Source organism: Magallana gigas, chromosome 8 (assembly GCF_963853765.1).
Source record: "Magallana gigas chromosome 8, xbMagGiga1.1, whole genome shotgun sequence".
In the NCBI taxonomy this organism is placed as follows: domain Eukaryota; kingdom Metazoa; phylum Mollusca; class Bivalvia; order Ostreida; family Ostreidae; genus Magallana; species Magallana gigas.
Genome location: NC_088860.1, coordinates 46194996 through 46220964, shown reverse-complemented (window position 1 = coordinate 46220964; position 25969 = coordinate 46194996). Strand labels below are relative to the sequence as shown.

The 25969-nt window shown below is 32.1% G+C and overlaps 3 protein-coding genes across 5 annotated transcripts in view; 2 read left to right on the top strand and 1 right to left on the bottom strand.

The window, feature by feature from the left end:
* LOC105346400 (transient receptor potential cation channel subfamily M member 2) overlaps window positions 1-19222 on the top strand; it is a 37007-nt gene extending 17785 nt beyond the window's left edge. For 2 of the 3 annotated variants that reach the window (XM_066068020.1, XM_066068021.1), the window contains 14 exons: window positions 2430-2728; window positions 2882-2989; window positions 3085-3150; window positions 9968-10145; window positions 10890-11015; window positions 11156-11255; window positions 11430-11661; window positions 12097-12159; window positions 12516-12668; window positions 12861-13127; window positions 13246-13438; window positions 15366-15525; window positions 18069-18208; window positions 18552-19222. In XM_066068020.1, coding sequence (XP_065924092.1) covers window positions 2430-2728; window positions 2882-2989; window positions 3085-3150; window positions 9968-10145; window positions 10890-11015; window positions 11156-11255; window positions 11430-11661; window positions 12097-12159; window positions 12516-12668; window positions 12861-13127; window positions 13246-13438; window positions 15366-15525; window positions 18069-18208; window positions 18552-18658 — 2192 coding nt within the window. In that variant the 3' untranslated portion in view covers window positions 18659-19222. The remainder of the gene's footprint in view (window positions 1-2429; window positions 2729-2881; window positions 2990-3084; window positions 3151-9967; window positions 10146-10889; window positions 11016-11155; window positions 11256-11429; window positions 11662-12096; window positions 12160-12515; window positions 12669-12860; window positions 13128-13245; window positions 13439-15365; window positions 15526-18068; window positions 18209-18551) is intronic. The other variant, XM_066068022.1, reaches the window with a different exon arrangement.
* LOC105339282 (limbin) overlaps window positions 1-25969 on the bottom strand; it is a 502381-nt gene that overhangs the window by 459524 nt on the left and 16888 nt on the right. The window lies entirely within an intron of this gene.
* On the top strand, window positions 22292-24661 carry LOC105345275 (uncharacterized). Its single transcript, XM_066068029.1, has 5 exons — window positions 22292-22351; window positions 22555-22780; window positions 22865-22942; window positions 23250-23486; window positions 24402-24661. The coding sequence occupies exons 1-5, from the start codon at window positions 22343-22345 to the stop codon at window positions 24644-24646; spliced, it is 795 nt and encodes a 264-aa protein (XP_065924101.1). The 5' UTR covers window positions 22292-22342; the 3' UTR covers window positions 24647-24661.

Here is a 25969-nt window from a genome sequence, read left to right as displayed (position 1 = left end):
TATCCATGTCTAAAAGAAAAAAATGCTATTCTATATAAAAACTTGTATAATTATACCATAATCAATTACGGCAGTATTTTTTCTCTCAGGAAATGAAATCGTGTGCGTTTATATTTGATAGCGTTTACCTATTCCGTTTAGAGACTGCACGGAGAATGAATGATTTTTTTCATAGATCTACATCGAAGTATAATATAATTTTAATATATGCATGTATATATGTTTTATTGCAATCTTTTTAATGAAATTGTCAAATTAAAAAATAACTGATCGTTTTTTTCCCATTTGCACCTTCATGCAATTCATTAAGATTTTTTTTTTCTAAACAACTTATAGGCCTCGTACGTGGTGCCTAATTCGCTTCACGATTCAATTGTTTGTTTCGCTTTCAAATTCACAAACATGTTACCATTTAATTATTTTTGGTCTAAAAGTAATTTCTTCAAATGTTATGATTTTGAAACGTGTACTCGTATGTGCAGTTTTTTGTTTTTACAACGTATACATGTGCGGTGTTTACTCACAGATCCCTTCAATCCCACTTTCTTCCGACATTGTTTCTTTCGTTCTTTTAATATTATTGATGCTTGTTCTTAATAAAGTCTGTTGATTATCTTCACATTCGTTCACAACAATTTTTATCAAACAACTGATTTATTTTACCGATACATTTCTAAATCCTTAAATACCATATTTCCGCGATCTAATTCAATAAAACGTTAATACACGTGTACACAAAGTATTTTCTAAAGATATTGCTACATGTAAATATCAATAAGTCATAAATTTATATCATATAAGAATAACATTTAAGAATAATATTGCGGCATTTTACAGCAGCTCTTAAATACAAACTGTGTTCACAATGCTTCAAACATTTTCATTGGCCTGCCTTATACTTTTTTATGTGGCAAAATAAATCAAATGAATTAAATGCAATCATTATACGTATCGAAGAAGAAAATTATGTTTCTTTTTCAAAAGGATTAGGGTAATTCATTAATCAGCTGTTAATTTTGGAGCATTTCTTTCGTTAAATTTTCACTGCAGTACGGGATTTTCATCATGATATTACTCTGGTGAGAAATAATATTATATTTATTCATTAACGACCAATTAAAACGAAGTCATCTGTACTACGAAATCAAATGATCTCGTTTAGATATGCAAAAATTACTTAAATCAACTCGATAAACTACTGTAAAATTACACTAGTTTTGAGGCCTTGTTAACATCGATGGGTCTGTGTGACGTCATAAATCCCCAAAATCAAGAACGATAAGCGGGGAAGAATTTTTTCAGGTGCTGAGTTTTCACGGTTATTTTTCAGTAATGCAAAGGCAAAAAAATCTTACTTCAAGTATTTTAACATATGTTTATACTAAGCTTTATATTTATGAAAGAAAATCATAGTGTAAAAAATCGTTTCATATGACCTTTAATATGTTTAAGATATATTTTTCATGCCTTGATGTACTATAATTCACAAGTAACTTTTAAGCTCACCTCAACCGAAGAATCACCCGCTGTCCGTTGTTCGTTGTCTGTTCGTCTGACTGTCTGTCCGTCCGTCTGTCTGTCCGTCTGTAAACTTTTCACGTTTTTGACTTCTTCTCGAAAACCACTGGGTCAATTTTTACCACACTTGGTATAAAGCATCCTTATGAGAAGGGAATTCTAAATTGTTAAAATAAAGGCCTCAACTTTTTTTTAAGGGAGATAATTGCGAAACAGTGAGCATATGGTGTGTGTCTTTTAAAATATTCTTCTTAAGAGCCACTTAATCAGAAATGTCAATATTAACACAAAAGCTTTAATATAAAGTGAAGATTTTAAATTGTAAATATAGTGACCCCGGACTAGAATTGAGGCCCCAGGCGGGGTTCCAAGTTTAACATAAAAATGCATAGGAAAAATGTTTAAACATTTTCTTCTCAAGAACCACTGCACCAGAAATGCCAATATTTACATAAACGCTTCTATATTTAGTGAAAATTCTAAATTATAAAAATTGTGATTAATTGTGACCAAATTAGGGTCCCAGACGGAGTTCAAATTTTAACATAGAAATGCATAGGAAAAATGTTTAAAAATGTTCATCTCATGCCAAGGACAAAGGCAAGGGCTTGATTTATAAATATGAAACATGGTATAAGTCAGATCCTTTCCTCAAGTGGCTAAATAAATTCTAAATCAGTTTTTAACAAACATCTGCATATATTGAATACGACTCAGGAGCAGTTAAATAAAAAAAAAACAATCTTGATACTAAATGTTAAGAGCGTTTAGACATCAAATTTCAGAAATTCAAGCAACCATATGTTTAAATGCATAACAAATTACAACTATTAAAAATATTTATATACAGTTATGTGAATTAAAGATAATTTTGTGAAAAAAAAATATACATTATTTCTCGTACTCGTTAGATCCCGAAGTAAAACCCGTAAAGAACAAAAAGGAAAAACCGGGCACAGTATCGACTGGCAAAGAAAAAACCACAGATAACCAGACAATCAAGGACATTTCACTCGCCTGGAATTTTCTGCGCAAAAATTCCATCAGTCCAACAGAACAAACTATCTACGAACTCTTGGAAGGTTTCAAAAAAGACATAAGACCATACGTACTGAATCCAAAGTTTTCAGCCCCTACATCGCTTCCGTTATATTTCTTTTTCGGATATCAGCTTTTTCAAGAATCAGAGAGTCTAGAGAGATGTGGTCCTGTAAGATTAAAGAATTTCCTTCTTTCTTCTTTTTTTTCAAATAATGATAATAATGAATATCCGTGTTAATTTTTTTTTAATTACTATTCACATTTCAACTGGGCCGAGTTTGGAGCGTTTTAATTAAACAACGCATTGTTTCCTTTTTTTAAGATTCTCCTTTTGGAGGCACTAAAAGCCAATCGATGCGACTACGTGAGAGTTTTGTTAGATCAAGGAGTAAGCTTTGATATGAATTATTTACCCGAGTTATATGCACAGGTAAGAATCATAGGTTTGCCATTTCATATAATTTTTACCTTTTGTGAGATTTTCATAAAAGAACAGAATGTAAAAGAATTGAAAATATTTTTCAGACCGTCTCCTGTGAGGGCTGTGAGTTTAAAAAGCATGATTGTCTGCATATGCAGTGGATTTTAAAGGTATACACAAAACAGTTTTAGGCCCCCTAAACCTAATCATACTTCATAATCGCTACGGGTTCTTATAAGCCAAATGACTAGCCATTTTATGTATGTTTGTTTATTCACTGATTCTCATAAGCAATGTTTACTATTCAACTGGTAAAGAGATAGCACTTTTAAAAATCTTGCAACATGAATACTCGGTAATTCGGGCCTTTGGCTAGACAATAGGCAATGGTTTTTAGTAAATTCCTAATTCAATCCTTCTTAATTAAGTGCATAACAATGCTGATTTAAATATTTGCTTTGATTACAAAAAGAGCACCTTAAGCCAAACCTATCAATTATTAAAAAAACATTCTAGGTGCAATGTACAGACTGTTATTATATAAATAGTGCCTGTTTGGGAGGGTAACAGTTGAAATTGACACCCCGAGAAAACCATTGTCAACCGACGCGAAGCGGAGGTTGACAATGGTTTTCGAGGGGTGTCAATTTCAACTGTTATCCTCCCAAACAGGCACTATTTATTTTGTTATACTGAATGTCTTTTTTAAAATTTTTAAGAAAATTTTACTGCTTTTATATAGGAATAACGTGAATTCTACAGCGAACCGTACGCGCATAATTTTCGCGCATGTAACATTTTTTAATGTTACCCGTTGCCAAGTGCGTTGCTAACGCTGAGGGTAATAGTAAATATTATTAACTGCGTCTTAACCAATCAGATTTCAGTATTTAACATGAAAGTATAACAATACGCATTATCCACTACACGACTTTCGTTTATGTTTACTAGCTGCTCTGAATTTTAGCAGAACGCATGCACTGTAGACATACATAAAGATAAACATTATATTTGCTGTGTTACACCATTTTTAAGAGACTTTCTCGGATCGCATGAAATTATAAAGACATGCATATTTTCAAAGTGTTTTTCATTTGTATCTAAACATAATTTGTCTTAAAATTTGATTTGTGTATTTAATTTGTATTCAAAATCTAAATATTCACATCATAATCACTGTGCAAGAAAGATGTTTAAATTGAAAAAAAACCCCGAAAAAAACGAGAACAGGTGCTCTTGTAACACGCTGAAAATCTAGGAAAATTGTAATATTTTTAGGTTGTTATTCATAATAGTTAAGAAGAAATCAAATATTTCATTAACTTTAAAGTGACTTAAAAAAAATCCATACCTTTGCTAAAAATGTTTGCCGTTGCTTTAGGCCTTTTAAAGATTAAGAATTCCTGCGTGATTTTCTATGCTTCTTTAATTTCTTTAATTTCCATAGCAACAATACCTCTGTGTTGCATAACTAAGATGTTTATGGTATCTTACGTAATTTAAGGCAGATTTTCACATGTACTTAAAAAATAATTGCTAAAAATCTCTTAAAGCAGAAATAACAGCATATCAAAATCAACTTCAATTTTTGTTTTTAGCTCACCTGAGCTGAAAGCACAAGTGAACCACTCTCATCACATTTTGCCCGTCGTCCGTCTGTCCATCTGCCCATCTGTCTGTCTGTCCGTCTGTAAACTTTTTACATTTTGAACTCCTGGGAATCTTTGAAACATGCAAGATACATTGGTGCTGTGAATTATTTCAATGCGTTGACAGTTTTCACACATGTGGTATTAGCTTGTTTTGATTTTCGTTTCGTTTGCATTACTTGTGCTTTCTAACCTGCGAACTCTCGCCTGTATTTTGTAATTTTGGTTGATCATTAGAAATGTCTCGCTAAACGTTAAATACTTGTACAAAAAAATTAAAGGATGATATGTTGTAACCACTCTCTAGGGGCCCCTTGTTTTACCATGAATAATATGAAATCTACATTTTGATAGTTTTTTAGACACAAGTAAATAAAAACGACACCGTTTAAACAGTGTCCATAGTTCTGACACATTTCTGTTACGGAAATAAAGGCATTGTATATTCCTAAGAAACTATTACAGTAGAAAAATATCCTGGTTTGTAGCTATTTGTTGTTTTTGAATATAGATGAAAAGAAATCCAGTCAATCCGTACCCAAACAAAACCGTCCCGGTCAATCCGTTCCCTATATTTTGGCTAATCCGTCCCCAAAATTTGGTCAAACCGTCCCATCGTATAATTATTTAGGCAATGTAAATCCGCCCCTTAGTTTTGGTTAAACCATCCCCAACTTTAGTCAAACCGTCCCCTGGTATAATGTTAATTACACATTATTTTGGTCGATCCGTCCCCATGCTTTAGTCAATCCGTCCCCCGGTAGATTCATTAGTTTTTGTTTAGTTTTGTTTTGTTTTATTTTGCTTATATTTAAATGGATTCATATTAAAATTGCTATATTAATGATATTTAAAGTAATATAAAAAGCTATCGTTTCCAAATAGCTATATAAATGATTTATGAGGATGTCTGCCGGTATCATGTTATTACTCATTTCTACCCAGAGAGAACGAATGTTGTTATCGTTGCCCAGCTCTTGCCACGTGGAGGCCTCCTCTTTAAGAGCCATAATTTTGAATGTAAAAAATAAGAATTTAAACCCAAAAGTAAAAATTTAAATTTCATTGGAAAAAATAAATTATTAAACCCAAAGAGCTAAAAAACATATTCTTATCAGAAAAAAGGGAATAAAAATGCTTCTGAAATTTTCATCTCAAATATATAAAAACTTCTATTCCAAAACTATCAAAATAAATTATTGCTATATTTAACAAGTTGAACGTGAAATTTAAAAAAAAAATCTGAAAAAGAACACATGATTTATCAATACAGGTTAACTGAGAATAATTAAAAGCTTTACAATGCTCACAATAAATTCCACATATACAAACCCAACCAATGAACTGTCATTCTGAGAGATTTCAGATCCTATAACGCAATGTAGCAGCGAGGTGACGAAAAAATCTGAAGAACTCTCTTGTCATACATCGTCAGTCAGTAATGTTAAGTCTATTTGTCGATTGGTCCAATGACTTTACCACAGAGGAAGAGGAACCGACGAGAACGAAGTTACTTGTCTTCATACTTGTCCCACAACCGAAAGATTCGCTGTTGTTGGCCAGTTTTCCTCTGTCGACGGCAAAGCTTTCCTTCCAATACCAGTTTCCGCTGGATGGGAAGTAGTGACGCCTCTTGGTGGAGAAGTGGCACCGATAAGTAGAAAGGCAGCTGTCCATTTGGGGACTTGTCGTTGAGACGACGATGCCAACCAGTGTCCAGTGGAACGCACATCCATGGATTTTAAGGTCCGGCATTGTCTCTCGTATGGCTTGCAAGAGACCCGCCTCAAAATCAACAACTACGCTGTCAACTTTGGGTTGTCTTGGCATGTGGCCAAAAGAACCGAGAGTACCTGAAAAACAGACCAACATGAATTTTAATACGTTATTGCCAACAATCTACCTTTTCATAATAATTTATTACTTAAGAAGTTCTCACACCTTAGCATAATCCGTCTTCCGTTTTCCAGACATCAGGATGAATGCCAGTGGGACCTGTTTCATGGCGTCGGCAGATTTTATGAACGCATGGATTGTCAGCAGCTGGTAGAAAGGGGCCCGTACAATTTTAAATGTCCCATCCATATACCAACGTTTCGCTTTTGCCAGGGTGTCCAATCCGTCCGGTGTAGCAAATAGGAAATGGCGGCGGTCGTCAACTTTGGCTACTTCCAAGTAGAAGTTATCGGGAATAAATGCATGGTCCACCTAAAATTTGTGATATAATTACATTTCAATAAGATAATATTTTTTTAAAGTTTAAAACATTAAATAATTGTATGATAATTATTATATATACCCGGAAATCTTCAAGGTTGACGGGATGTTTTGGTCGCATTTTTTCTCGCGCTCTGTTTGCCCGTCGAATGAGTTTTTCTACGTCAGGTCTGCTGTTGTCTGATTCACTCTCATTGACTCTGGCCTGCAGTACGTCTTGTACAATGGTGGCGGCAGACGTGAAAACTTCATTTTTTGCGCGAGCCTTGACCTGTAAAAAATATAAGACATTACACATTTTTGTGTTAATTGTCCAATCATATAAATACTTTAATTCATATCATTCATATTGTTCCTACCTCCGCCATGATCTTTACTGCGGTGCCAATTCCCGGTTTTGCTTGATGGTTGTGAGCACTTGGTCCATTTCTAAAGTTATCGCCGTTCTGCACAACGGTTGCTGGACATCGATGGGTTTTTGATCTTACACTGCAACACCAATCCGTGATGGTGTTGTTTTTCCGTAGACGCTGAAAAATATATTACATATATTAATCTTCTGTATAAAGCAAACGGATTTTTTTTAGTGTCAGATGAAAACTATATATTTATCTCTTACTTTCACAGTGTAAGTGAAACCTCTGCTGTCCGACAATTTCCGCTTTCCCTGGTTCGTTCCATGATCTTCTATTTGATACGTGATGGGCCGATTGACGGTCACTTCCATCGGTTCCACTTCGGCAATTGATCTAAAAAAAAACAACAACCCAAAAATGTCTTATTAATCCATAGGATTTTGCAATCAATAGAACGTGTATTTCTGTATGAATAGTTTTTAAATGCTTTACTCTTCTTCATTCTGGGCCACTTGCTCAATGGGTCCAAAGGATTCCGCTGTTTCATTGAAAAGGTACGAGATGGTATCGTGGATAGGGTCGTGGGTAGGGCCTGTATCGCTGGTTCTACAGTATATTGGAATTATGATAATCACACATTATAATGTATGTTAAAATTAACTGCATTTTTGGGGTCAATTGAAAGTGTAAAAATAAATATAGGAATAGAAATTACCCTTCGTCTGATTCGTCATCGGTTTTACTGGTGTCCGAAATTGCAGCTTCGATGACAAAGGTCTCGTTCATTGGTCGCGGTGCGTTTGTTGAGGCAACCGAAACATTGAATCGGCCAAACTGATCAGAGGTCTCGTTCATTTGTCGCGGTGCGTTTGTTGAGGCAACCGAAACATTGAATTGGCCAAAGTGATTGTCGGAACCTGCAGACCTGCAATTTAGGGAATTATCTTAATTATTACATTATAACATTTTTTTCTATTCCCTTTTACATTATTATGTTTAATTTCATTTGTAATTTATGTAATAAATGTATTCTACTAGACCCATATCATATAATTATACAGTTATAACACCATATAATTATAACCATACTAAACATAATAAATACCTTATGCTGTGATTTCCAATCCTAGTACTTTCGAGAACTGGTTGACCGATCGGAGTAATATCGGATTGGAGATCAATCTCTGTCCTGTTGTTTGTCGCCTCCTGGTCAGTTTCGGTCAAGTCGCTGGTAGTACACATGTGACCTCGGAAAGAAATGTCAGACTTGGTACCGACAGCTTCTGTGTAGTCCGCAACCGAAATGCCTACAAATGCCGCAATAGGTCATATTATGTTTTCAGAATGTTAAAATGTAGTAATTATAAACGCAGTTTTACATTAATTCCTAGGTGGATCGTTATACATTCATTTCTTAATATTTTCAATTACTTCGTTTTTATATTATTTAGAAAGAAAAATACACTTATCTGTTACATTTTCATAAATATAAAGAAAATTTGAATTTTATATACTTTGTTTTATTAAAATGACAACGATATTTATATAGACTTTCAATATCATAACTTTTTTAAAACACTTTAACAAGACTTACAGTACCCGCAACGTTATTTTTTACAATCCTATCCTATCGTATCGTGTATCAATCCTATCGTATCGTGCGTGTATACTGTTCTATCGTGCGTTAATTCTATCCTATCGTGCGTGTATACTGTTCTATCGTGCGTAAATCCTATCCTATCGTGCGTTAATCCTATCAGGTTTATCGTTTAATTTCAACAATTCTTCCGTTTATCCTATTGTGTTCATCGTTTCGTGCCTTTTCATAGGCAAGTAAATTTATTACTAAGTTGCAACTCGTTCGATGCGCCGTTTTCGAATATTTATCGAACATGAATTGTAAAATCCTATCCAACATTCCGTCAGGATACTAATTTTTAAATTTTTTAGATAAAAATTAACCAAAATTATATGTAAATCATATCTGTTAACATTGAAAATAAAAAAAACGAAGTTCTTAAGAACAAGATAACATAATTACCTGTACATCGAATATATTAAATCGTACGCAGAGTGTATACCTGCGTAAACATTAACTTTCATGCAATATAATTTTGTTGCATCATATTTTACAGAAACAAAATTATTAATGATATAATCTATATTTAATTAAAACCCGAGTTGTATTTTGAACCCGTAATTTTCCGTGTGATATTTGATTTCAGGCTAAAATGTTCTCGGCAATCAGCTATGGTGTGTGGTAATGAAAACAATGTTAACAAATCGTACGCGGAATGTGTATCTGTGTAAATTTTCTATTTAACTTGTCTGTAATAATTCGTTTTTAATGCATCATTTTCTTATACAGAAAAAATTGTACTTATTATACAATAACTAGTAGGTAGTTGATGAAGAAAATGTACATATACATGTTAACCCTCATATATTTTGATGACTTTATAAAGTGGGGAGAGGGGGGAGGAGAACAAAAATATAGGGAATTGGAAGTTAACAGTGTGCCCCTACCAAATTTAGTTTTATACCTTGCGTGGGATTTTCTTATTCTCGGTAAGAATAGTATTCGATAAAGGTACAATGTCCAAGATTACGTGTATGCAAAAACAGTTTAAAATTTGAAAACATTACAATATTTATTTTTTGTTATTCTACCGTTTATTCTAATGTTTATATTATGACCATTTATAGGAATGTAAATGTTTTATTATGAAGTATGTCTGTTCTGTTTTGAGGTTGTTTTTTTGCAGCAAATAAACGAGAAACACGCAGAAAGACTATGCCACGTCTACATTTGTGTGAATGACAATTCAAATGCAACAGAAAAACATCCCGATTGTAAAGATGGTCATAAAATGACAATAAATTTTTACAAGTCTGTCGCACAAGCAGCAAGACTGTTGTGCTGTGAAATTCTGCGATATCAAGGTAAATGTTTATACTATAATTAAAATATAAAGAATAAAATCATGTCATTTTTGTTTTACTATTAAACTCAGTTGATAAAAATAAGCATAACATGTCTAAAATTATTGTCGAACGCCCATCCTTCGTTTTCATAAGCACAATGCCTCTTGCCGTTGAGCAACCCGTTCCTTTTTATTAAGGTAATGGCTACACTCCTTTAAATGCACACACATACACATACACACACAAACACACACACACACACACACACACACACACACACACACACACACACACACACACACACACACACACACATATAGATATATATATATATATATATATATATATATATATATATATATATATATATATATATATATATATATATATATATATATATATATATATATAACAAGAAACGTCCACAGAAAAGTCAATACTCACAGGAGATATTCCTTTCAAAATGTTGGTATGTTTGTAAAAATCATGACCTCTAAAACAAAGTGCGACAAAGAGTTGTAACATATTTAAATAAGGGTAACATATGGACAGTATTGAGAGGTTATTCAATTTTAGATCTATAGGTTTGCTTAGATTACTTCAGTTCCAATTTATTTTAGGTTTGAATTAAAATTGCAATACTTTTGCTTCAATGGAAACTAAATGAGCAAAAGTTTGACTCCTTTGTTTAGATGCATGATGTGGTCAACTACATTTTTGTTTGTTTCATATATTTATTCTTGAATTGTTTTTATTTTGCAGGAAAAAATGATGATATAGAGGACGATGATACGGATGAGCGTATTTCTGATCTCTTACTGTGGACAATATTTGCCAATAGAAAGAAACTTGCTGAAATATTTTGGCTTAAAAGCAAAAACCATCTTTGTATGTGTTTTATAATTGATCAATCAGAATTTTTAGATGCTTGTGCTGATATTTTATGTTTAACTGACATTGAATTAAATAAAAGTTTAATGTTTTCATGAGATGGTTTCCATGTCAGTGACAGTATATATTTGTTACAGTGACCGGCCTAATCTGTGCGGCAATTCTTCAAAAGCTCTCAAAGAAAGCTGACAATGTCAAAGAACAAATATTATCCAATGAACTTGAGAACCATTCAAAGTAAGAACTACAGTACATGCAACAAAAAACGAACATTTAACTTGTTTCAGATTTTCAAATACAAAATCTTTTTCAACAATAAACTTAACTTTGATTATATTGTTTCTTTTTCGTGGAGTTTGTTATTTTGTTATTACATTTCAACAAATTTTTAATAACAGTGCATTCAATTAGATTGTTTGAACAGCGTTGTATCAGCATCATGGACATAATGTTCGAAGAGGACACACGAAATGCGATTGATTTGATGGATGACGAAGCAACTATCTGGGGAATTCATTCCAGCCCATTAACTTTTGCTTATGAAAATTTCATGTATGATGTCGTAGCCCACACCTGCTCTCAGAAGAACATGAACAAACAGTGGTACAACACCTTGGCACCAGATCTAAAACCATTCATGATGGCAAGTATTATCGATAGAAATAGTCAATAAAATCCAAACAGGACAACTTTTTTGGATTTGAATCTTATAGGAATTGTCATGTGAATAAATAAAACTGTTAGTTTATGAACTTTTAAAATATATTTAAAAAGTGTTAAGTTGGTGCATTTTATTTAAGTAATAAACTTTAAATATCGTTGCATAAATGTCAGCAAAACAATAAACTATTAGAGACATGTATTATGTTATTCAAACATGTATCAATCTGTTCTTTAAGTGATAAAACATGATTAGCAACCGCTAATGATGTGAAATAAGGCACAGTTACAGTCTAACAATTGTTTAACTATAGACAAAATTCACTGAACCATATCTACATGTATATAAACCAACCAAAATTATAAGCACATTCAATATTAACAAATATTCTCAGATTTTCTTTAAATATATTTGCAGTCTGCGATCAGCAAGCCAAAATTATTCTTTACTGCGCCTTTGACGAAATATGTATTCAATTACGTAAGTAGATAGGCTTTAATTTTTTTTATTCACTTTCAAATTTTTTTTTTCTAAGCAATGTGTAATTGACAAATATAAACAAGGCACTGAAGTGTTATTAAAAGCCAAACAATCTCTTGAAACTTCTGTAAGAATAACGCATTTGTGTTTAATGCTTTAATTCGCATATGTCTCTTGCTTTTTATCATACGATTGAATTTTAATTAAATCAATACATTGTATCAAATTATAATTAACTGTTAAAAAAAAAAAAAAAATTAAAAATAAAATAACATCAAAGTCAAGTCCAATACATTTACAGACTTTAGATTAAATTGTGTATTCAAACTAACAAATTATTTATTTTATTTGTTTAGATGATGTTTTTTACAATGTTGGTGATGTACAGTGCATTTGTTCTGACAAGTATTAGCACTAAATACTACGTTTTAGACATTGCACGAGTATTTGAATACTATGTTTACTTCTGGGGAGCTGGAGATTTCATCGAAGAACTCATCAGCTGTTTTGTAATATCAAAAATTGGCATATTTTTTTATTCAATAGCGAGTTTCTTTAATTATAAGATTATGTCAAGGCAACAATAAATCAATTAAGATTTGACAGACATATTTACATATTTAAAGTTGCACAGTTCATTAAAGAATTTGTACAGATTCAATACTGTAAACAATTATCCAATTAGTTGATTTATTTACAAGGGCTGTTTGGAGACAAGAGGTCGCTCCCACAGAAACTGGTGGTCACGAATGAAGAGATACCTTTACGACTTCTGGAATCTGGTGGATCTGCTTTCATACGCATTGCTCATTGCGGCACTGTTCGTTCGGCATTTTTATATCGATGAGACATTCACTATTGCCAGGCGAATGTTCGCTCTGTCCTTGCTAGTTATGTATCTTAGATTCTTGGAAGTATTTCTCATTCACAGAAAAATGGGACCCACTCTTATCATGATAAAAGAGATGGTAAACATTTTTTTAACCATTACTTGTTTTTATTTATATCAATTTTCAATAACACTTCATTAAAAATAATCAGATATAATACAATGCATTCCACTTACGTTCTTATCTTTGTTTTAAGCTTAAAGATTTGTTAGGTTTCTTAATCTTGGCTGTATTTGTGGTGTTGGGAGTTGGAATTTACTACCATGCTAACATTTGGCCGGATCATCAAACAATATGGAACGGAGATTGGACTAACTGGAGAATTTGGACAATTATTTACTACCCGTACTGGCAGCTCTATGCTGAGCTTAACCTTGAATCTCTAGACGGTAATCTATTTATTTCTTTTCCGTGTCTTGTTCATGATTGTGTTTTAATTGTAATATTAACGTCAATAAATTTTTTTTAAAATTAACTAATGAAAAAAAGAAACCGAAGGCTCAAATGATTTTTTCTGATCAAGTGTTTCCTAGTCGTTGTCGTAGACTTTTAACATTTTTAACTTTTCCCTAAAATTACTTGATCAATTTTAACCATACCTTGCACAAAGCAACCTGTTGGTTGAAAGGGTAGAGGGTAAGGTTATTTAAACATTCTCAAGAACCGAAAACTTGCAATGTCTTATCTTTATCATTTACTTTCTAACATATGGTAGCTTTAAGTTTGTTCAAATACTGCCCCCCCCCTCCCTGGGGGTAAAAAAAGAGATTCAATTTGAATAGAAAAAAGTAAAAAAAAAAACAGCACTTAAATAACTCTACTTAAGAACTGAAAAGCGATGCTTTGTGGAAAAGTTAAACACAAAAGCTATTCTACCATATTCTATGTTTGGCCATGGTATATTGCTTTCAAAACTGTTAGTCTATCCGATAGGGCGAGGGTTGGATTATAAACTATACTAAAACAAGCATCTACTAGCTTTTCGTGTGTAAAATTTTTTCAAATTGAAGTAAGTAGAATCATTATCTCTTTCAAATATATCATAGGTTAGAAAAATTTAACAAAAATCTGAATACTGAAGTCAAATTAATGTCGGGATCAATATTCACAAAAGAATAAACAACCGAATTAAGGTATTCGATCCATAATAGCCCCAGATTAAATGAATGTGGGTGCATTACAGATATGTATGGGCTTAATACTCAGTATACTTGGACATAATTTTTATGTTTAAGTATCAATATGTAAGAGTGGAATGTGTCCTAATTAATGACCTTTTCCTTTTCTTTAAGAGGTGCGCCCCTTTGCTTTTATTCTATAAAAATTATTTTTAAAAAAATCTATACAGTATAAAATTTATTTTCAATAGTTTTTGTATTCCTAATGATAAAATTCATCTTTCCACCAATTAAATCATTTATTGATATTACTAGTATTTTTTTGTCTTTAAAAATGTGCTTGTCCCCATAGACCATAATGCAATCTTCATTAATGTATTACTGCTTATTTAATAACATTTTAGAAAATTTCTCTCGGTAAATCTTTTTCTACTTTAAAATACTTAATAGATTAATATCAACGTATTAAATACATGATGGATATTCAAGGTTGGAAAAATTAGATCCTAATATGGATCGGATACCTTCGGAATCCGAAAGTGAAAGAAGCATAGGCATTTGTTATTCACAGTCTGAATCAGTTTATTGCAGCTAATTACCTTAATTAAACAAGTAACTTTAACCTAGTTATACTAGCTTACTGATTTTAATTCAATTATATTTTTTGTATATACATAACAGAAAGAAACTTTTAATTTGAGAAAATACAACTTAGAACATGATTTTAAATGTTAATGGTTTCCCAAACATAGATATTTTTTTCTGAAGTTATATCTCTTATCACACGGCCATTACTTTTTAAAACAAGTACTTTAATTACAGTTTGTAAAAAGCATGTATTTTCATCTGTTATAGTTTAGTTCTATTTAATTTCTACTGTTATTACGAGATAGCGTAAAACACATTTAGTTCGTTCATCTAAACATATCCATAAAGTGTATAAAACTATAACTTATTTTAAGTAGTGTTATAAATTATCAAGAGAGGTATTCATGTAGTGTAGGTTCCTTTCATTTACCCAATTATGTATGGAAACATTGTTATGTTTATCCCTCAATCAAAACCTTTAAATCTGCATATGCTGAGTACTTTTTATTCATGTATACTTCGACATGTTGACCTCCTTTTTATATTAAGCATGTGTTTACTTTCGGGATTATCATCATTATTATTTTTGTTTAATTACGATTATTATTAGGTAGCGACCAATCAGATTGCACCAATATAACCTCTATTTGGGAAGCTGACCCCTCTATTAACCGTTGTCCCCAAGAGGACTGGACAGTACAGGCAGTAGCAGCCATCTACCTGTTGTTCTCGAACCTATTGTTGGTCAACCTTGTTATCGCTATGTTCAGGTAAAACGAAGCAATGTTTTACTTGCATGTATATCTATCTGTCAACGAAAACTATGTCAATAATGAAAGCAAAAGGTTTGAAAATACACGTCGAAATGTTTACATATACTAGTACAAGCAATATTGTCTGGATGACGCATTTTTTGCTCACCTGAGCTGAAAGCTCAAGTGAGCTATTCTGATCACATGTTGTCCGTCGTCCGTCTGTCCGTCTGTAAACTTTTTACATTTTGAACTTCTTCTCTAAAACTGCTTATCCAATTTTAACCAAATTTGGCACAAAGCATCCTTATGGGAGGGCGAATATAAATTGCAAAAAAAAAAGTCCGATCTGTATTCAAAGCGGAGAAAACCTTAAAACTGTATCAAAAGGGGGGTGCATTTTTAAAAATCTTCTTCTCAAGAACTACCGAGGCAAATTCAACGTTGTTTAGCATAAATTATCCTAATAGGAAGGAAAATATAAATTGCAAAAATTAAGGGGTAATTTTGTTTCAAATCTAAGTTATTACGAAAATAATAATAAAGGAAAGGCGTGTTTAAATCAGTTTGATAGCTTCGGGCTCGGCATCCGGTAAAATGGGTAGGCACCACTTGGCTTGGGCAAAACAAAAGATTGGCAGTTATTAATCTGCCAATCTCATTAAAATTTCAGGATATTTGATGGACTAGTATATTTGTATTTGCTGTAGATATTGCTGTAAAATAATGCGTATTTGGAATTGACGATTGCCGATCTGCCCCGGCATTTATTTTTCCACGGCCCGGGTTTGCATACCCATTTTACCAAGACTCGTATTCCATACTTCTAAAACGAGGTTCTTTGTTGAAAGCAGCCATGCCATTATACGAAAAAGGGTCGATCTGACTATGATGAATTTGCTTGTTGTGCAACAGTTCGCGTATGAAGGGAAATTTTGAAACCTGAAAAATATATTGGTGCCGATTTTGTGAAGTAAATTGAGGCTAAATATTTCAATGCGTTGACAGTTTTCACACATGACGTCGGTGTTAGCTTGTTCTGATTTTCGTTTCGTTTTCATTATTTATGCTTTGTAACCTGGAAACTATCGTCTGTATTTCGTGATTTTTACGTATCAAATCAAACAGAGACTTCGGTAAATCAAACAGTTACGTTAACTGTTTACCTGCGCAAATTAAGCAAAATCTGATGTAGGGGTACTGAAATACAATTCATTCTATCGGTAATTCGGCATTATCTTTTGCGTAATGGTAGATTAATGCAATAGGTTTTGTTGAGATGCTCGGCATTTCCTCTAGTTTATTCAGTTTAAATAGAGTTTGATATCGCTTACGAAAATATGTAGGTATATACATGTATATATATGATTCATTTCGAAAAAATAAATTGTGTTCTTTATTTGTTATACATGTAGTGCATGTTTCTTGTGTTTAATTGTTTACAATTTCTATTCACTAACCATATTTGAGTGTTAAGCTTCACATTATAGGCCAGATACAGAGATTTGCTCACAATTCTATGTTTGTACACAGATCTTAAAAGCTAAAGATTAAAAAGGTAAAAAAAAATTGTCAATATTTTTACGAAAATTTTCAAAATCTGTTCTTCCAGAAACCAACTTATTGAATTGTAAACTTAACCTTTTTTTTTAGCTCACCTGAGGATGGGGTCATAATGGGGGGTCGAAGTTTAACAAATAAATATATAGAGTAAATCTTTAGAAATTTTCTTCTCAGAAACTAATCGGCCAGGAAAGCTGACTCTTGTGTGGATGCATCCTTAGGTAGTGAAGATTCAAATTTGTGAAAATCATGACCCCCGGGGGTAGGGTGGGGCCACAATGGGGGATCGAAGTTTAACATAGAAATATATACAGTAAATCTTTAAAAATTTTCTTCTTAGAAACTAATTCGCCGGCAAAGCTGGAACTTGTATGGAAGCATCCTCATGTAGTGTAGATTCAAAGTTGTGAAAATAATGATCCCCAGGGGTATGGTGGGGCCACAATGGGGGGGGGGGGGGTAACAGTTTAACAAAGGAATATATAGGGTAAATCTTTAAAAAATCTTCTCAGAAACTAATCAGCCAGATGATTCTTTATAATTGTTAAGACTTTGGCCCCAGGACAATTCTTTGGCCTCACGAGAAGGTTCAGAGTTTGATGTACGTTTATTTCCCATATATAAACTATTGTTAGGGATCTTTTTTAGAACTGCAATACTCAACATTTGATATGACTATAAAATCATCCTGTTAGAAAAGGGACTATTGATTATAAACATAAGAATATCCAGGGGGGGAAAGGATTTTATTTATACAGGATTTACATGAGTTATTGTACATTGTCCAGATAGTTTGTATTATGACTCCATTGAGCTGATTTTATCATACCTATTGTTCCTCAGGTGAGCGATGTGGCCCATGGGCCTCTTGTTTCATATTAATTTCGTTTTTGGTTGGGTGTGTATGTACAACTTTCATATACATGTACATGTATTTCTTGTGAACCAGAAGTATTGTTTGCTATAAAGACAAATAACAATAAAGTGATTGTTTGTAGCTATACGTTTGAGAGAGTACAAGAAAATTCGGAAAAATTATGGCGCTTTGAGCGGTACACTGTAATCAATGACTATGACTGGCGGATTCCGTCACCCATCAACCTGATTTTTCTCCCCTATCGCTTCATTGTACGTCCAGGTAAGCAAACAGTGTGGCAAACACGAAAGTTTAAATCAGTATGATTATTACAGCAGAATTAAATGTTAAAAAAGCCCATTGGAAAATGTTAATGAATTAACAAAATGTTAAAAGATTGAGCAAACAAGCCATACATTGTCATATTATTGCTTTTTAAAAAAATTTCATTTATTTGTCTAATGTCTATTTATTTACTTTTTTATTGTATTGTTTTTTTTTGTTTTGTTCTAAAAGACTTTTAAACTAAAAATATTACAATATGTAAACTAAAATGAAAAAAACGAAGACCAATACATTAAACAAACAAACAAACAAACTTTGAAAATTTCCTTTATATTTATAGGAATATGTTGCCTTAAGGATGACAATGATAGTAGGTATCATTTACTTAAGGAATACCGGCAGAACTTTCAGGAAGTCACAGCGCTAAAAATTCTTGACAAACTTTAAAAAAGTGACTGAAAAAGTGTTGTTATCTTAAAGTGTTTGTTGACAAGTTTTATCATACTGTACATGTAGCATGATAAATATTAAAGTAATATAGTTACATATCCAATATCTAATTTATTACGATAATAACAATATCATTTGTGTCCTTCTTTTGTTATTCTTGTACAGTTTATCGGGTTTAATTCTTTTGACTGTTATCCGTATCTGCTGATTTGTTTTAGAACGTGCACTTGTGTTTTCATCTGTTTACAATATTATTCTTATCACTGTGATTTCTATAGTTCTAAAGTAGACGTAATACAAGAAGACTATGCATCTTAATTAATTTCTATCAGTTGATAGTCTACATGTGAGATCGCGGGATATCTGAGTCATATTTAAAAAAAAAATTACATACCCAGGAACAATGAATAAACAATGACTCTAATTTATGATTTCATACCACTAGTTCCGGTTTCATTAACAAAGCATCAGTGTATTAAGTAATTATGATACTATCTTTCAGTTTACAAGTTCTCAAATGAAAAGAACAATATTGATTAATAAATTGTTAGAAAAAATCAATCAATCTTTTAGTTGACGAAAGTGTAAATGTGTGCAAGTCAGAATAAAAAGTCGGAGGGTTGGACTTAGAGATCACCAGGTAGATGCCAGGCATAATAGAAAATGTATGATGTCGATATTATAACCGAGTAATTCGGAATGAAGGGGATTAAAATATTCCAATTACAACATGCTAATTCTGTTAAGAACTGAATTTTGAGTCGGGTTATAAAATTGACTCGATGGTCATTTTTTTAACATTTGATTTTGAAAACAAATATGTTGAATTTATGTTTGTTGTAGTCTTAACAGTATCAGGAGTTAAAATCGCTATCCACTGCACCGTATGTGTATTCAAAGAAAAAAATATAAAATAAAAATCGTAATGCGACATATAAACAGGGAGAGAATATCACAAGGATTTATTTCAAATGATCATTTAAAAAATATATAGAATGCATAGGACAACCGACTAACATTTACTAACTAAACGCTACTAGTACTGCCATCTATGACCGGAATGTAAAATAATGATAAACTCTAACAGAACAATGCATCTACTGGACTATAACAACATCAACTGAGAACATAGAAAACCTCCAATCTCAAAATAAAAGAACGCAAATTCAACATATTTTTAATTCTGAAAAGAGATATGTAAATATTTTGAATTTACTTGGAGGGTGTAAATTTAAAATTTACAACATGATAAGTTGTTAAGTTGTAAGGTTAGTATATACACCGTTTACACGAATTTTAGTCCAATTCTCGCAACTTGCACTTATTCTTACAGCGATTCTTGCAAATAGCTCACAGTTGATGTAAAAGATATAATGTTTCATTGTATTTCCTCCATCATTTCTGTGGATAGAACATTGTTCCCCACCCCTCCATCTTTTTTCTCCGTGAAGGTGTACTTATTTTACTGTATATACAGTTTTTCAAATGCGTGTTATGCTGTACAATAAAGTATCAGGAAACACATTTGTGAAACTGTACAGAATATATCACAATTCACACACTTTATAAATAATCCGATCATGCAATACAAAAGTAACTAAAATTCCGTCTGTGTCTGAACAACGCTATAAACCACGCGGTATAATTATCATCTCATTTGCGATAGAGGCCCAAATAGGGGAGAAGAACTTCAAAATTTACGACAGGACAGATGAATTCTTAAACTAATCAGGAAAAGTTGGTTTTAAATGTTGTTATACATATTATACATATTTTTTAAAAAAAATTTGAAAAAGAATGTAACGAAGATAACCTAGGTATTAAAGAATGTTCTAAATTTAGTTCACGTGTCACGGGGCCGTTATTCCTCTTACAAAATAAACAAATGAGTGCATGGTTCAGTTTTCCAACGTTACTTTATTATGATAAATGACAATGATAATGATGAGAAGGTGGCCAAATTCCCCTTCAGTAGAACTTTAACATATTCCGATGACAGTCTCAATTTATTTAAACAGACAAGTCGTAAAATTGTCGCTGTGTGATGGCAAACGAGTTATGTTTTAAAATCATGGTGCAAAACATTATAAATTGAGTGCTATTACTCACACATGAGCACTGACCATACACACCCATAAAACCTGTTTTACCACTTCCAAAGATAAACATTCTGTAGCTATAACCGTATATGGTTAATCACAACACAAAATAACACATTCACGTGACAGAACACGAATACCAGTCAAACACGAGTGAACCATGAATGAGTTAATAATGAAATGTATGGATGAATCAATAAGTAAATAAATGATTTCATAAAAAACTAAATTTTATTCGATTGTATCCATGTGACACAATCATAACATCAAAAAGATTATAGAAAAGAAAATTGAAAATATATTTATGAATTATATTCTTGCATTGCACTTTAATGTTTACAATATATATATTTTTAAGGATGCTGATGATGATTCTCGTACATGTATTTCAGATTGGTTTGAAAATTATTTGTGCTTTTCTTCGCACTTAATCTACATCCAATTACATGTTTACGTTTATGATTATTACCTGCACATAAAGATCATATGCAGATCAAAAAATGGGATCGGGCGTGTCTGGATCCCTCCCACCGCCCGGGTAACTACTACGTATTAGATTTATATGATAAAAACTTACTAAAAGTATGCCTCCCCAATAAAACAAAAAAAAATATCAATCGAATCTCCCGAACGTCCTCTGGAATAATAAGGTTTATGGAATAATGTCCAGATTTCAAATAAGGTTAAGAGAATTACTTCGTAAAGACTTTGTACTAATGAACTTGACTAAAACACTAGCTCTACAACTATTTCAATACCATCTCTGACAAACAGAATGGGGACAAAATCATACTGGCCAAGAGAGAGGGGTCTTGTCAATAGGTAAATATAACAACACATCCTATGGAAATTGTAACGACACGCTGCAGTTTTTTAATATTTGGTCACAATTAATGTACAATTGCAAAATACATGTAATATTTAATAAATATTTGTTCGATATAATATTTTTTGTTAAGAAAACAAAGCTGATGAATGTGAAAATGTTCTTATTAATCCAATGACAGTAAAAGTTTATGAAATGAAAACATTTCCGAAAAAATAATTGAATTAGAACACGAAAGAAATCGATTTTTTGTCTAATTTGAATATCGTATAAAAAAATATTATATACTGTATACAATGTATTTAATGTCAATATATATGTAATTTTAATTCATGTGCTATTAGAAGAGAAGCGCAAATGATTGTACATTTGTAAAATTCATAAATCAGATTAATATTACAACATCTAAAACTGTTTTTCTTAATACTTTTTTTTAAAATATCAATCAGCTGATAAAGACTTATGAACATTTTTTGAAAATTCTTTTTATTCTTTATTTGGTTGATATTTAATAAATATAGAGCACTTTTAGTGTAAACGCAGATTTTGTGTGTCCAAATGAAGTAAAATCACGGAATAACCACAACATATGTGTACCTATCAATACCTGGTGTCCTATTTCAATTTGATTATGATATTCCGTGTTAATTGCAGAGAATGCTTTACATGTATGCTGTCAAATCATATAAATATAACGCAAAGTAACATGTTCTCGGTGACACAAACGGCATACAACTCTTTTAGGGTATTCCAGTCATGAACATGGTATGATATGCAATTCGTTGATAAAATGGAAGGAAACATAAATTGTACAGTTATTAAGTAGAAACATGAAACTGCTTTAAGAGACAAATTCAGAATTTAGCATCTAATTGCATTGCATAAGACGTACTAGTGGTCAGTCTTGGATATGTTTATATTTGTATATTATTATTATTCTTACCTTTTTTGTTTAAATTCTTGCTCAGAGGACGGAATTAGCAATGCTGTTAGTGCTGATTGCTGCTACACCAACGAATACGAACGCCGAAAGTTGCAAGAACATGTTGCAAGGCTATCTGACAGGAAAGCTGTCGTCTGCTCTAGGAGCATACCAAGTAGAAGTTTTGAGGCGGGAATTCAAAAGTTTTACTGACGTTGTTGAAAAGTCAATAAAGGAGTTGAAGGAAAGCATGAATTCTACCGTAAAACCTCGTAAGATAAGAACCTTTAAAGTGAAGTTTTTTGGAGCCAGTTTATGAAATAGTAAGACAACTTAATGAATTTGTTTCTAAACAGACATTGTTAACAGTAGTGTCGTTTACACCAGATGGGGAAAGAAAACATGCCCTTCCAATGCAGAGCTAGTCTTTGCAGGTAAGGTATATCAAAACCCCCATAAACAAATTTAAATCGTGTAAAGATGAACAATAATTTAAAATGTATGTTGTATTGCTTGAAAAAAAAAACAATGTCTATGAGAATACAAAAATAATTGAGAGCTATGCAAATATTTATTAACCAACGTTTGAATTTATTGCCAGGGGCATATAATAAAAGAACTAGAAAAAATGGCTGAAAAAATAACTTTACATAAAACATGTTATTTGAAAATTGGAAATGCACATGTTCTTTTTGTACCCCACTTCCTTAATTTTGTTATTATCATTTTTGTTCCGTGTAGGGTTTACCGGAGGGTCCAATTACGGTCACAACGGAGCGGCTGTAGAACCTCTCTGTTTACCGAGGAATCCTGAGTGGGGAGTGTACACTGATGGGCACGAAGGATACAAAGCTTACGTTTATGGCGCAGAGTATGAAACAGAAACTTTTAAAAGCAACATCCAAACACTTCACAATCATGACATTCCATGTGCCGTTTGTCTAGTTCGTCAAAGGTCCGTTGTTCAGATGTTTCCAGGTAATAATGGCAAATGAAAACTAATACGCTTCTTCTGGTTGTGATGTTTATTTCTGATTAACCTGTTTTGATATCATATATTTTTATAAATGTTAAACGAGGGAAAAATAATTTTACTCTATTGTCAAAAGCAGTATATCATAAAATGCAATGCGGCTCTTTTGTTCGTTGGATTACTAGAAATTGAAAGTTCTGACATGCAATAGGGTTAATTGTTTTATAACTAAAGCACAAAAAACCCTTTTGGCCAAATCACTCATGTATTGACATTATATGATCAAAGACACTTGCCATACCTACTATATCAATGAATGTCAGTATGAAAAACCAGAAATACTTTTTAATCAATTTACATTTAAGTACATGTACCATTGCTAGGTTATAACGAGCATCGCCTGAATGTTTATTTCATTATTTTTTTTGGGGATATGTTGATGTGTTTCCAATCTAATTAAGCCCATTAGTGTTTAGACTTAAAATGAATGTGAAATAATTTTCAAACACACTGAATTCTAGCTAAAAGGTATGTGCATTTCATGTCTAAGTTTACAGAAAATAGTTTCAGAAATTCGTAAATACCAGCGACCGTTAAATCAAATTTGCATATATTTGGAAAGGTAAATAACTGCAAATTGGGAGTATGATTTGAAAAAACACAGCATTGATGTTATTAATCAATGTAGTCAATATTTGATTGGTTTTTGTATCAAAGGTCATTCATAATAATGAAAAAATATTCTTTTAGAATTCCAATATATTTGCAAGGTCTATATCTTCACTTATTATAGATTAGTTGTCCGTAAGTCAATTTACAACCATACTAGTATGACTAGCATGTTGATTAATTATGACGTTTTAGATATGAATAAAAATTAAATTTTATATGAACTTTGTTAAACTTATATGTCATTGTAGCAAGAAAAACGTGTTACAAAGGATGGACACTGGAGTATCATGGCTACCTTATGGCGGGTAAATATGATCATAATGCTGGAACAACATACACTTGTGTTGACAGTCATCCAGACACCTTACACGGTGGATCTACAAATAAAGATGGTAAACTGTTTTACATGGTAGAGGCCCATTGTGGTTCTTTGAAATGTCCTCCGTATGTTGCCGGGAGAGAACTGGTTTGTGCTGTTTGTTCAAAACAATAAACCTTTTTGCTTCTGAAGATTCATGTTTTCAATGTTTTGTATTTAAGTTTTGAATGCTTGTAGATGTTCATTGCATTTTGGTATGTACATAAACCAACAAAATGCTTGTTTGGTTTGGAAATTATGTCTGTCTGATCTTAGCAACGCGTCAAACTATTATTTTCTTTACAACATAAAAATACAACTTAACAGGACCACCAATACCAATATTTCATTTTGAAGTGCAAAACATGAAAATGGGCGGAATGTGAATTGTATGCGAACGCAGTCGAGAAAACCTTATCAGGTATCTATATATAGATTTAAAGATAAAAAGTCACGAGGACTCATTGGTATAGGTGAGTTTATATTCTCGTAAAATTAGTGAAAATTAAAATTTCAAGAAATTCATGGCCAATTATCCCATTAACATTATATGGGAATGAATTTCAATAAACAACAAATTTTAATAATGAATTCAACCACAAAATGCACGACATCTGGTATTCAACGGATACTGATTAGCAATAATTGTTAAATCAAAATAGTATTTATGTATACGAACGCAATAGAGTGGTTGTAATAACATGCATATGGGTATGTATCCAATATTTAATGGTAGAAAAAGAAATGGCATTGCCCAATTGTATGTAAGCTGATGATAGCAAATTAACATTGGTAAAACTACTTTTCAATTTGTCGTAAAGTCAGTGGGATATAAATTCTTTTTCATTCTTTATGATAGATTAAAATATTTTATTGTTTCATCCTTGGTTTGAAAGTCCTCATCATTTTATGTTTTAAGAATAAAAAAACAAAACATATGAAACAGAAGCATTTCAGTATAAACATGCCACTCTGAAGTTATGTTGTAGTATGCTAGAAAGGGGGGGGGGGGTATCATGAAGAATTAAAATATACAATAGAATGTTATTTTAATCAAATCAATATTTTATATCATGCTATATTCGTTCTCACTTTCACGATATGTGTAAAGTTTGAAATCTTTATGTTAACGTTGATTTAGAAAACGTTTTAAATCTCTCCAGGTATTGAGGTCATAGTAGCAACGAGAAAGTTCATGTTTTACAAGAAATGAATAGAGAAAACATCTTAGACAAAAATATAAAAAAAACTTGCGTGGAGGAATAATCGTAAAGCGTAGATAGATTAATGTACATGTTTATTCAACTTGTGATATCTAGGTGTAAGTTTGTGCCTGAATGTTTACATAGAAATGAATTATTTTCCTCAAAAGCCAAAGCAACAAAAGAAGCTCAGGTTTACACATAGTATGTTGAGAAAAAATAAAGAAAAACATTTTTTTAAATCAACTTCATAAAA